The sequence below is a fragment of the Heterodontus francisci genome, unplaced genomic scaffold (assembly GCF_036365525.1).
Source record: "Heterodontus francisci isolate sHetFra1 unplaced genomic scaffold, sHetFra1.hap1 HAP1_SCAFFOLD_813, whole genome shotgun sequence".
In the NCBI taxonomy this organism is placed as follows: Eukaryota; Metazoa; Chordata; class Chondrichthyes; order Heterodontiformes; family Heterodontidae; genus Heterodontus; species Heterodontus francisci.
Window position 1 is genome coordinate 65,508 of NW_027141019.1, and position 14,475 is coordinate 79,982.

General features: G+C 42.4%; 1 protein-coding gene across 1 annotated transcript in view; it reads right to left on the minus strand.

Moving 5' to 3' along the window:
* LOC137361843 (solute carrier family 22 member 17-like) overlaps positions 1-14,475 on the minus strand; it is a gene marked incomplete at its 5' end in the record, with an annotated part of 358,561 nt that overhangs the window by 36,905 nt on the left and 307,181 nt on the right. Inside the window, one exon of the mRNA XM_068026446.1 lies at positions 1,085-1,196. Coding sequence (XP_067882547.1) covers positions 1,085-1,196 — 112 coding nt within the window. The remainder of the gene's footprint in view (positions 1-1,084; positions 1,197-14,475) is intronic.

The window sequence follows — 14,475 nt, forward strand, 5'->3', positions numbered from 1 at the left end:
CTGACCCTCCGACAGTGCGGCATTCCCTCAGTACTGACCCGCTGACAGTGCAGCACTCCCTCAGTACTGACCCTCCGACAGTGCCGCACTCCCTCAGTACTGACCCTCCGACAGTGCAGCACTCCCTCAGTACTGACCCTCTGACAGTGCGATACTCCCTCAGTACTGACCCTCTGACAGAGCGGCACTCCCTCAGTACTGACCCTCTGACAGTGCAGCACTCCCTCAGTACTGACCCTCTGACAGTGCGGCACTCCCTCAGTACTGACCCTCTGACAGTGCGATACTCCCTCAGTACTGACCCTCTGACAGTGCGGCGCTCCCTCAGTACTGACCCTCTGACAGTGTAGCACTCCCTCACTACTGACCCTCTGACAGTGCGATACTCCCTCAGTACTGACCCTCTGACAGTGCAGCACTCCCTCAGTACTGACCCTCTGACAGTGCGGCACTCCCTCAGTACTGACCCTCCGATTGTGCAGCACGCCCTCAGTACTGACCCTCTGACAGTGCAGCACTCCCTCAGTCCTGACCCTCTGACAGTGCGGCACTCCCTCAGTACTGACCCTCCGACAGTGCAGCACTCCCTCAGTACTGACCCTCCGACAGTGCGGCACTCCCTCAGTACTGACCCTCCGACAGTGCAGCACTCCCTCAGTACTGACCCTCTGACAGTGCAGCACTCCCTCAGTCCTGACCCTCTGACAGTGCAGCACTCCCTCAGTACTGACCCTCTGACAGTGCGGCTCTCCCTCAGTACTGACCCTCTGACAGTGCAGCACTCCCTCAGTCCTGACCCTCTGACAGTGCAGCACTCCCTCAGTACTGACCCTCTGACAGTGCAGCACTCCCTCTGTACTGACCCTCTGACAGTGGTGTTGCAGAGTCGAGCACCGTCTGCTTGATTGAACTGTCATTAAGCACTCGGTTCAAGACTCTCACTCTGAGTTTTCCATCAGCTCCCTGCTGCCCCCTCAGAAGAGGAGGACACTTTCCTCCCCCCTCCCCTCCCTTCCTCTTCTGTGTGAGCAGCCGCTGGTTCCCAGTTAGTGTCCCGATCACAGGTAGACCCGAGCAGCCTCACCTGATTACCGTCGGGATGATTTCAGCCGAGAAGAAGACACTGAGAATTGCGACTGCCTGAGAAGCGAAGAGGCCGAGGATTGAGAAGGTGATAATGGCTGCATGATTCAAATCTGAAGAGGAAAGGGTGTGGAGGGAGAGAGAGAGAGAAAAACATGGCTGTGAGGACGGAGAGACAACCTGTCATAACGCCAGCACCAGAGGAGAAAGGGGAGGAGTGGAGACAGGAGGTACAGGAGGTAACTGTGCTTCAGCAAACACAGCAAGGTCTGTATCAGGAGGGAACTTTCCCTCAACAAGCCCCAGACAAAGGAGGTCCCACTCCAGAGGCTGCAGGAGAAAATGATGCATTTGGACAACCCCTACCCCCACCACCTACTTCCTAAAACATTTACCAGGAGATCAGTTCCTAATCCAGGGCTTTGAGACATTGACGGTGGTGTCTGGAGGTGAAAGAGCAGCAGACAGTCAACAGAACAGTCAGTTCACAACACGGCATGGAGTCTTCTTCCCAACTCCCCACCTTGTCTATTTCATCAGGAAGTCGATCAATTTATATCATTCTTCCCAACTCCCCACCTTGTCTATTTCATCAGGAACTCGATCAATTTATATCATTCTTCCCAACTCCGCACCTTGTCTATTTCATCAGTAACTCAACAATTTATATCACTCTTCCCAACTCCCCACCTTGTCTATTTCATCAGGAAGTCGATCAATTTATATCATTCTTCCCAACTCCCCACCTTGTCTATTTCATCAGGAACTCGATCAATTTATATCATTCTTCCCAACTCCCCACCTTGTCTATTTCATCAGGAAGTCGATCAATTTATATCATTCTTCCCAACTCCCCACCTTGTCTATTTCATCAGGAACTCGATCAATTTATATCATTCTTCCCAACTCCGCACCTTGTCTATTTCATCAGTAACTCAACAATTTATATCACTCTTCCCAACTCCCCACCTTGTCTATTTCATCAGGAAGTCGATCAATTTATATCATTCTTCCCAACTCCCCACCTTGTCTATTTCATCAGTAACTCAACAATTTATATCACTCTTCCCAACTCCCCACCTTGTCTATTTCATCAGGAAGTCGATCAATTTATATCACTCTTCCCAACTCCCCACCTTGTCTATTTCATCAGGAAGTCGATCAATTTATATCATTCTTCCCAACTCCCCACCTTGTCTATTTCATCAGTAACTCAACAATTTATATCATTCTTCCCAACTCCGCACCTTGGCTATTTCATCAGTAACTCAACAATTTATATCACTCTTCCCAACTCCCCACCTTGTCTATTTCATCAGGAAGTCGATCAAATTATATCATTCTTCCCAACTCCCCACCTTGTCTATTTCATCAGGAAGTCGATCAATTTATATCACTCTTCCCAACTCCCCACCTTGTCTATTTCATCAGGAAGTCGATCAATTTATATCATTCTTCCCAACTCCCCACCTTGTCTATTTCATCAGGAACTCGATCAATTTATATCATTCTTCCCAACTCCGCACCTTGTCTATTTCATCAGTAACTCAACAATTTATATCACTCTTCCCAACTCCCCACCTTGTCTATTTCATCAGGAAGTCGATCAATTTATATCATTCTTCCCAACTCCCCACCTTGTCTATTTCATCAGGAACTCGATCAATTTATATCATTCTTCCCAACTCCCCACCTTGTCTATTTCATCAGGAACTCGATCAATTTATATCATTCTTCCCAACTCCGCACCTTGTCTATTTCATCAGTAACTCAACAATTTATATCACTCTTCCCAACTCCCCACCTTATCTATTTCATCAGGAAGTCGATCAATTTATATCATTCTTCCCAACTCCCCACCTTGTCTATTTCATCAGTAACTCAACAATTTATATCACTCTTCCCAACTCCCCACCTTGTCTATTTCATCAGGAAGTCGATCAATTTATATCACTCTTCCCAACTCCCCACCTTGTCTATTTCATCAGGAAGTCGATCAATTTATATCATTCTTCCCAACTCCCCACCTTGTCTATTTCATCAGTAACTCAACAATTTATATCATTCTTCCCAACTCCGCACCTTGTCTATTTCATCAGTAACTCAACAATTTATATCACTCTTCCCAACTCCCCACCTTGTCTATTTCATCAGGAAGTCGATCAATTTATATCATTCTTCCCAACTCCCCACCTTGTCTATTTCATCAGGAAGTCGATCAATTTATATCACTCTTCCCAACTCCCCACCTTGTCTATTTCATCAGGAAGTCGATCAATTTATATCATTCTTCCCAACTCCCCACCTTGTCTATTACATCAGGAAGTCGATCAATTTATATCATTCTTCCCAACTCCACACCTTGTGTATTTCATCAGGAACTCACCCAATTTATATCATTCTTCCCAACTCCCCACCTTGTCTATTTCATCAGGAACTCGATCAATTTATATCATTCTTCCCAACTGCCCACCTTGTCTATTTCATCAGGAACTCGATCGATTTAGGGCGGCACTGTGGCGCAGTGGTTAGCACTGCAGCCTCACAGCTCCAGGGACCCGGGTTCAATTCTGGGTACTGCCTGTGTGGAGTTTGCAAGTTCTCCCTGTGTCTGCGTGGGTTTTCTCCGGGTGCTCCGGTTTCCTCCCACAGCCAAAAGACTTGCAGATTGATAGGTAAATTGGCCATTATAAATTGTCACTAGTATAGGTAGGTGGTAGGGAAATATAGCGACAGGTGGGGATGTCTGGTAGGAATATGGGATTAGTGTTGGATTAGTATAAATGGGTGGTTGATGGTCGGCACAGACTCGGTGGGCCGAAGGGCCTGTTTCCGTGCTGTATCTCTAATCTAATCTAATCTAATCTAATCTAATCATATCATTCTTCCCAACTCCCCACCTTGTCTATTTCATCAGGAACTCACCCAATTTATATCACTCTTCCCAACTCCCCACCTTGTCTATTTCATCAGGAACTCGATCAATTTATATCATTCTTCCCAACTCCCCACCTTGTCTATTTCATCGCGAACTCACCCAATTTATATCACTCTTCCCAACTCCCCACCTTGTCTATTTCATCAGGAACTCGATCGATTTATATCATTCTTCCCAACTCCCCACCTTGTCTATTTCATCAGGAACTCACCCAATTTATATCACTCTTCCCAACTCCCCACCTTGTCTATTTCATCAGGAACTCGATCAATTTATATCATTCTTCCAAACTCCCCACCTTGTCTATTTCATCAGGAACTCGATCGATTTATATCATTCTTCCCAACTCCCCACCTTGTCTATTTCATCAGGAACTCACCCAATTTATATCACTCTTCCCAACTCCCCACCTTGTCTATTTCATCAGGAACTCGATCAATTTATATCATTCTTCCCAACTCCCCACCTTGTCTATTTCATCAGGAACTCGATCGATTTATATCATTCTTCCCAACTACCCACCTTGTCTATTTCATCGCGAACTCACCCAATTTATATCACTCTTCCCAACTCCCCACCTTGTCTATTTTATCAGGAACTCGATCAATTTATATCATTCTTCCCAACTCCCCACCTTGTCTATTTCATCAGGAACTCGATCGATTTATATCATTCTTCCCAACTCCCCACCTTGTCTATTTCATCGTGAACTCACCCAATTTATATCACTCTTCCCAACTCCCCACCTTGTCTATTTTATCAGGAAGTCGATCAATTTATATCACTCTTCCCAACTCCCCACCTTGTCTATTTTATCAGGAAGTCGATCAATTTATATCATTCTTCCCAACTCCCCACCTTGTCTATTTCATCAGGAAGTTAATCAATTTATATCACTCTTCCCAACTCCCCACCTTGTCTATTTCATCGGGAAGTCGATCAATTTATATCATTGTTCCCAACTCCCCACCTTGTCTATTTCATCAGGATCTCGATCGATTTATATCATTCTTCCCAACTCCCCACCTTGTCTATTACATCAGGAAGTCGATCAATTTATATCATTGTTCCCAACTCCCCACCTGGTCGATTTCATCAGGAACTCGATCGATTTATATCATTCTTCCCAACTCCCCACCTTGTATATTTCATCGGGAAATCGATCAATGTATGTCACTCTTCCCAACTCCCCACCTTTTCCATTTCATCAGGAACTCGATCAATTTATATCATTCTTCCCAACTCCCCACCTTGTCTATTTCATCAGGAACTCACCCAATTTATATCACTCTTCCCAACTACCCACCTTGTCTATTTCATCAGGAACTCGATCAATTTATATCATTCTTCCCAACTCCCCACCTTGTCTATTTCATCAGGAACTCACCCAATTTATATCACGCTTCCCAACTCCCCACCTTGTCTATTTCATCAGGAACTCACCCAATTTATATCATTCTTCCCAACTCCCCACCTTGTCTATTTCATCGGGAAATCGATCAATGTATGTCACTCTTCCCAACTACCCACCTTTTCCATTTCATCAGGAACTCGATCAGTGTATGTCACTCTTCCCAACTACCCACCTTGTCTATTTCATCAGGAACTCGATCAATTTATATCACTCTTCCCAACTCCCCACCTTGTCTATTTCATCAGGAACTCGATCAATTTATATCATTCTTCCCAACTCCCCACCTTGTCTATTTCATCAGGAACTCAATCGATTTACATCATTCTTCCCAATTCACCACCTTGTCTATTTTATCGGGAAGTCGATCAATTTATATCATTCTTCCCAACTCCCCACCTTGTCTATTTCATCAGGAACTCACCCAATTTATATCATTCTTCCCAACTCCCCACCTTGTCTATTTCATCAGGAACTCGATCAATTTATATCACTCTTCCCAACTCCCCACCTTGTCTATTTCATCAGGAACTCGATCGATTTATATCATTCTTCCCAACTACCCACCTTGTCTATTTCATCGCGAACTCACCCAATTTATATCACTCTTCCCAACTCCCCACCTTGTCTATTTTATCAGGAACTCGATCAATTTATATCATTCTTCCCAACTCCCCACCTTGTCTATTTCATCAGGAACTCGATCGATTTATATCATTCTTCCCAACTCCCCACCTTGTCTATTTCATCGTGAACTCACCCAATTTATATCACTCTTCCCAACTCCCCACCTTGTCTATTTTATCAGGAAGTCGATCAATTTATATCACTCTTCCCAACTCCCCACCTTGTCTATTTTATCAGGAAGTCGATCAATTTATATCATTCTTCCCAACTCCCCACCTTGTCTATTTCATCAGGAAGTTAATCAATTTATATCACTCTTCCCAACTCCCCACCTTGTCTATTTCATCGGGAAGTCGATCAATTTATATCATTGTTCCCAACTCCCCACCTTGTCTATTTCATCAGGATCTCGATCGATTTATATCATTCTTCCCAACTCCCCACCTTGTCTATTACATCAGGAAGTCGATCAATTTATATCATTGTTCCCAACTCCCCACCTGGTCGATTTCATCAGGAACTCGATCGATTTATATCATTCTTCCCAACTCCCCACCTTGTATATTTCATCGGGAAATCGATCAATGTATGTCACTCTTCCCAACTCCCCACCTTTTCCATTTCATCAGGAACTCGATCAATTTATATCATTCTTCCCAACTCCCCACCTTGTCTATTTCATCAGGAACTCACCCAATTTATATCACTCTTCCCAACTACCCACCTTGTCTATTTCATCAGGAACTCGATCAATTTATATCATTCTTCCCAACTCCCCACCTTGTCTATTTCATCAGGAACTCACCCAATTTATATCACGCTTCCCAACTCCCCACCTTGTCTATTTCATCAGGAACTCACCCAATTTATATCATTCTTCCCAACTCCCCACCTTGTCTATTTCATCGGGAAATCGATCAATGTATGTCACTCTTCCCAACTACCCACCTTTTCCATTTCATCAGGAACTCGATCAGTGTATGTCACTCTTCCCAACTACCCACCTTGTCTATTTCATCAGGAACTCGATCAATTTATATCACTCTTCCCAACTCCCCACCTTGTCTATTTCATCAGGAACTCGATCAATTTATATCATTCTTCCCAACTCCCCACCTTGTCTATTTCATCAGGAACTCAATCGATTTACATCATTCTTCCCAATTCACCACCTTGTCTATTTTATCGGGAAGTCGATCAATTTATATCATTCTTCCCAACTCCCCACCTTGTCTATTTCATCAGGAACTCACCCAATTTATATCATTCTTCCCAACTCCCCACCTTGTCTATTTCATCAGGAACTCGATCAATTTATATCACTCTTCCCAACTCCCCACCTTGTCTATTTCATCAGGAAGTTCATCAATTTATATCATTCTTCCCAAGACCCCACCTTGTCTATTTCATCAGGAACTCGATCAATTTATATCACTCTTCCCAACTACCCACCTTGTCTATTACATCGGGAAGTCGATCAATTTATATCATTGTTCCCGACTCCCCACCTTGTCTATTTCATCAGGAACTCGATCGATTTATATCATTCTTCCCAACTCCCCACCTGGTCGATTTCATCGGGAACTCGATCGATTTATATCATTCTTCCCAACTCCCCACCTTGTCGATTTCATCAGGAACTCACCCAATTTATATCATTCTTCCCAACTCCCCACCTTGTCTATTTCATCAGGAACTCACCCAATTTATATCATTCTTCCCAACTCCCCACCTTGTCTATTTCATCAGGAACTCAATCAATTTATATCATTCTTCCCAACTCCCCACCTTGTCTATTTCATCAGGAACTCACCCAATTTATATCATTCTTCCCAACTCCCCACCTTGTCTATTCCATCAGGAACTCACCCAATTTGTATCATTCTTCCCAACTCCCCACCTTGTCTATTTCATCAGGAACTCACCCAATTTATATCATTCTTCCCAACTCCGCACCTTGTCTATTTCATCAGGAACTCAATCAATTTATATCAATCTTCCCAACTCCCCACATTGTCTACTTCATCAGGAACACGATCGATTTATATCATTCTTCCCAACTCCCCACCTTGTCTATTTCATCGCGAACTCACCCAATTTATATCACTCTTCCCAACTCCCCACCTTGTCTATTTCATCAGGAACCCGATCAATTTATATCATTCTTCCCAACTCCCCACCTTGTCTATTTCATCGCGAACTCACCCAATTTATATCACTCTTCCCAACTCCCCACCTTGTCTATTTTATCAGGAACTCGATCAATTTATATCATTCTTCCCAACTCCCCACCTTGTCTATTTCATCAGGAACTCGATCGATTTATATCATTCTTCCCAACTCCCCACCTTGTCTATTTCATCGCGAACTCACCCAATTTATATCACTCTTCCCAACTCCCCACCTTGTCTATTTTATCAGGAAGTCGATCAATTTATATCATTCTTCCCAACTCCCCACCTTGTCTATTTCATCGCGAACTCACCCAATTTATATCACTCTTCCCAACTCCCCACCTTGTCTATTTTATCAGGAAGTCGATCAATTTATATCATTCTTCCCAACTCCCCACCTTGTCTATTTCATCAGGAACTCACCCAATTTATATCATTCTTCCCAACTCCCCACCTTGTCTATTTCATCAGGAACTCACCCAATTTATATCACTCTTCCCAACTCCCCACCTGGTCGATTTCATCAGGAAGTCGATCAATTTATATCATTCTTCCCAACTCCCCACCTGGTCGATTTCATCAGGAAGTCGATCAATTTATATCATTCTTCCCAACTCCCCACCTTGTCTATTTCATCAGGAACTCGATCGATTTATATCATTGTTCCCAACTCCCCACCTGGTCGATTTCATCAGGAACTCGATCGATTTATATCATTCTTCCCAACTCCCCACCTTGTCTATTTCATCAGGAACTCGATCAATTTATATCATTCTTCCCAACTCCGCACCTTGTCTATTTCATCAGTAACTCAACAATTTATATCACTCTTCCCAACTCCCCACCTTGTCTATTTCATCAGGAAGTCGATCAATTTATATAATTCTTCCCAATTCCCCACCTTGTCTATTTCATCAGGAAGTCGATCAATTTATATCATTCTTCCCAACTCCCCACCTGGTCGATTTCATCAGGAAGTCGATCAATTTATATCACTCTTCCCAACTCCCCACCTTGTCTATTTCATCAGGAAGTCGATCAATTTATATCATTCTTCCCAACTCCCCACCTTGTCTATTTCATCAGGAAGTCGATCAATTTATATCATTCTTCCCAACTCCCCACCTGGTCGATTTCATCAGGAAGTCGATCAATTTATATCATTCTTCCCAACTCCCCACCTTGTCTATTTCATCAGGAACTCGATCGATTTATATCATTGTTCCCAACTCCCCACCTGGTCGATTTAATCAGGAACTCGATCGATTTATATCATTCTTCCCAACTCCCCACCTTGTCTATTTCATCAGGAACTCGATCAATTTATATCATTCTTCCCAACTCCGCACCTTGTCTATTTCATCAGTAACTCAACAATTTATATCACTCTTCCCAACTCCCCACCTTGTCTATTTCATCAGGAACTCGATCGATTTATATCATTGTTCCCAACTCCCCACCTGGTCGATTTAATCAGGAACTCGATCGATTTATATCATTCTTCCCAACTCCCCACCTTGTCTATTTCATCAGGAACTCGATCAATTTATATCATTCTTCCCAACTCCGCACCTTGTCTATTTCATCAGTAACTCAACAATTTATATCACTCTTCCCAACTCCCCACCTTGTCTATTTCATCAGGAACTCACCCAATTTATATCATTCTTCCCAACTCCACACCTTGTCTATTTCATCAGGAAGTCGATCAATTTATATCATTCTTCAAAACTCCCCACCTTGTCTATTTCAGCAGGAAGTCGATCAATTTATATCATTCTTCCCAACTCCACACCTTGTCTATTTCATCAGGAACTCACCCAATTTATATCATTCTTCCCAACTCCCCACCTTGTCTATTTCATCAGGAAGTCGATCAATTTATATCATTCTTCCCAACTCCCCACCTTGTCTATTTCATCAGGAACTCGATCAATTTATATCATTCTTCCCAATTCCACACCTTGTCTATTTCATCAGGAACTCACCCAATTTATATCATTCTTCCCAACTCCCCACCTTGTCTATTTCATCAGGAAGTCGATCAATTTATATCATTCTTCCCAACTCCCCACCTTGTCTATTACATCAGGAAGTCGATCAATTTATATCATTCTTCCCAACTCCCCACCTTGTCTATTTCATCAGGAAGTCGATCAATTTATATCACTCTTCCCAACTCCACACCTTGTCTATTTCATCAGGAACTCACCCAATTTATATCATTCTTCCCAACTCCCCACCTTGTCTATTTCATCAGGAACTCCATCGATTTAGGGCGGCACTGTGGCGCAGTGGTTAGCACTGCAGCCTCACAGCTCCAGGGACCCGGGTTCAATTCTGGGTACTGCCTGTGTGGAGTTTGCAAGTTCTCCCTGTGTCTGCGTGGGTTTTCTCCGGGTGCTCCGGTTTCCTCCCACAAGCCAAAAGACTTGCAGATTGATAGGTAAATTGGCCATTATAAATTGTCACTAGTATAGGTAGGTGGTAGGGAAATATAGGGACAGGTGAGGATGTCTGGTAGGAATATGGGATTAGTGTTGGATTAGTATAAATGGGTGGTTGATGGTCGGCACAGACTCGGTGGGCCGAAGGGCCTGTTTCCGTGCTGTATCTCTAATCTAATCTAATCTAATCTAATCTAATCATATCATTCTTCCCAACTCCCCACCTTGTCTATTTCATCAGGAACTCACCCAATTTATATCACTCTTCCAAACTCCCCACCTTGTCTATTTCATCGCGAACTCACCCGATTTATATCATTCTACCCAACTCCCCACATTGTCTATTTCATCAGGAACACGATCGATTTATATCATTCTTCCCAACTCCCCACCTTGTCTATTTCATCAGGAACTCGATCGATTTATATCATTCTTCCCAACTCCCCACCTTGTCTATTTCATCACGAATACGATCGATTTATATCATTCTTCTCAACTCCCCACCTTGTCTATTTCATCAGGAACACGATCGATTTATATCATTCTTCCCAACTCCCCACCTTGTCTATTTCATCAGGAACACGATCGATTTATATCATTCTTCCCAACTCCCCACCTTGTCTATTTCATCAGGAACACGATCGATTTATATCATTCTTCTCAACTCCCCACCTTGTCTATTTCATCAGGAACACGATCGATTTATATCATTCTTCCCAACTCCCCACCTTGTCTATTTCATCAGGAACACGATCGATTTATATCATTCTTCTCAACTCCCCACCTTGTCTATTTCATCAGGAACACGATCGATTTATATCATTCTTCCCAACTCCCCACCTTGTCTATTTCATCGCGAACTCACCCAATTTATATCACTCTTCCCAACTCCCCACCTTGTCTATTTCATCAGGAACTCGATCAATTTATATCATTCTTCCCAACTCCCCACCTTGTCTATTTCATCGCGAACTCACCCAATTTATATCACTCTTCCCAACTCCCCACCTTGTCTATTTTATCAGGAACTCAAACAATTTATATCATTCTTCCCAACTCCCCACCTTGTCTATTTCATCAGGAAGTCGATCAATTTATATCATTCTTCCCAACTCCCCACCTTGTCTATTTCATCAGGAACTCGATCGATTTATATCATTCTTCCCAACTCCCCACCTTGTCTATTTCATCGCGAACTCACCCAATTTATATCACTCTTCCCAACGCCCCACCTTGTCTATTTTATCAGGAAGTCGATCAATTTATATCATTCTTCCCAACTCCCCACCTTGTCTATTTCATCAGGAAGTCGATCAATTTATATCATTCTTCCCAACTCCCCACCTTGTCTATTTCATCAGGAAGTTAATCAATTTATATCACTCTTCCCAACTACCCACCTTGTCTATTTCATCAGGAAGTCGATCAATTTATATCACTCTTCCCAACTACCCACCTTGTCTATTTCATCAGGAAGTCGATCAATTTATATCATTCTTCCCAACTCCCCACCTTGTCTATTTCATCAGGAAGTTAATCAATTTATATCACTCTTCCCAACTACCCACCTTGTCTATTTCATCAGGAAGTCGATCAATTTATATCACTCTTCCCAACTACCCACCTTGTCTATTTCATCAGGAAGTCGATCAATTTATATCACTCTTCCCAACTACCCACCTTGTCTATTTCATCAGGAAGTTAATCAATTTATATCACTCTTCCCAACTCCCCACCTTGTCTATTTCATCAGGAAGTTAATCAATTTATATCACTCTTCCCAACTACCCACCTTGTCTATTTCATCAGGAACTCGATCAATTTATATCATTCTTCCCGGCTCCCCACCTTGTCTATTTCATCGGGAAGTCGATCAATTTATATCATTCTTCTCAACTGCCCACCTTGTCTATTTTATCAGGAACTCAATCAATTTATATCATTCTTCCCAACTCCCCACCTTGTCTATTTCATCAGGAAGTCGATCAATTTATATCATTCTTCCCAACTCCCCACCTTGTCTATTTCATCAGGAACTCGATCGATTTATATCATTCTTCCCAACTCCCCACCTTGTCTATTTCATCGCGAACTCACCCAATTTATATCACTCTTCCCAACGCCCCACCTTGTCTATTTTATCAGGAAGTCGATCAATTTATATCATTCTTCCCAACTCCCCACCTTGTCTATTTCATCAGGAACTCGATCGATTTATATCATTCTTCCCAACTCCCCACCTTGTCTATTTCATCAGGAATACGATCGATTTATATCATTCTTCTCAACTCCCCAAATTGTCTATTTCATCAGGAACACGATCGATTTATATCATTCTTCCCAACTCCCAACTTGTCTATTTCATCAGGAACACGATCGATTTATATCATTCTTCCCAACTCCCCACCTTGTCTATTTCATCAGGAACACGATCGATTTATATCATTCTTCTCAACTCCCCACCTTGTCTATTTCATCAGGAACACGATCGATTTATATCATTCTTCCCAACTCCCCACCTTGTCTATTTCATCAGGAACACGATCGATTTATATCATTCTTCTCAACTCCCCACCTTGTCTATTTCATCAGGAACACGATCGATTTATATCATTCTTCCCAACTCCCCACCTTGTCTATTTCATCGCGAACTCACCCAATTTATATCACTCTTCCCAACTCCCCACCTTGTCTATTTCATCAGGAACTCGATCAATTTATATCATTCTTCCCAACTCCCCACCTTGTCTATTTCATCAGGAAGTCGATCAATTTATATCATTCTTCCCAACTCCCCACCTTGTCTATTTCATCAGGAACTCGATCGATTTATATCATTCTTCCCAACTCCCCACCTTGTCTATTTCATCGCGAACTCACCCAATTTATATCACTCTTCCCAACGCCCCACCTTGTCTATTTTATCAGGAAGTCGATCAATTTATATCATTCTTCCCAACTCCCCACCTTGTCTATTTCATCAGGAAGTCGATCAATTTATATCATTCTTCCCAACTCCCCACCTTGTCTATTTCATCAGGAAGTTAATCAATTTATATCACTCTTCCCAACTACCCACCTTGTCTATTTCATCAGGAAGTCGATCAATTTATATCACTCTTCCCAACTACCCACCTTGTCTATTTCATCAGGAAGTCGATCAATTTATATCATTCTTCCCAACTCCCCACCTTGTCTATTTCATCAGGAAGTTAATCAATTTATATCACTCTTCCCAACTACCCACCTTGTCTATTTCATCAGGAAGTCGATCAATTTATATCACTCTTCCCAACTACCCACCTTGTCTATTTCATCAGGAAGTCGATCAATTTATATCACTCTTCCCAACTACCCACCTTGTCTATTTCATCAGGAAGTTAATCAATTTATATCACTCTTCCCAACTCCCCACCTTGTCTATTTCATCAGGAAGTTAATCAATTTATATCACTCTTCCCAACTACCCACCTTGTCTATTTCATCAGGAACTCGATCAATTTATATCATTCTTCCCGGCTCCCCACCTTGTCTATTTCATCGGGAAGTCGATCAATTTATATCATTCTTCTCAACTCCCCACCTTGTCTATTTCATCAGGAACTCAATCAATTTATATCATTCTTCCCAACTCCCCACCTTGTCTATTTCATCAGGAAGTCGATCAATTTATATCATTCTTCCCAACTCCCCACCTTGTCTATTTCATCAGGAACTCGATCGATTTATATCATTCTTCCCAACTCCCCACCTTGTCTATTTCATCGCGAACTCACCCAATTTATATCACTCTTC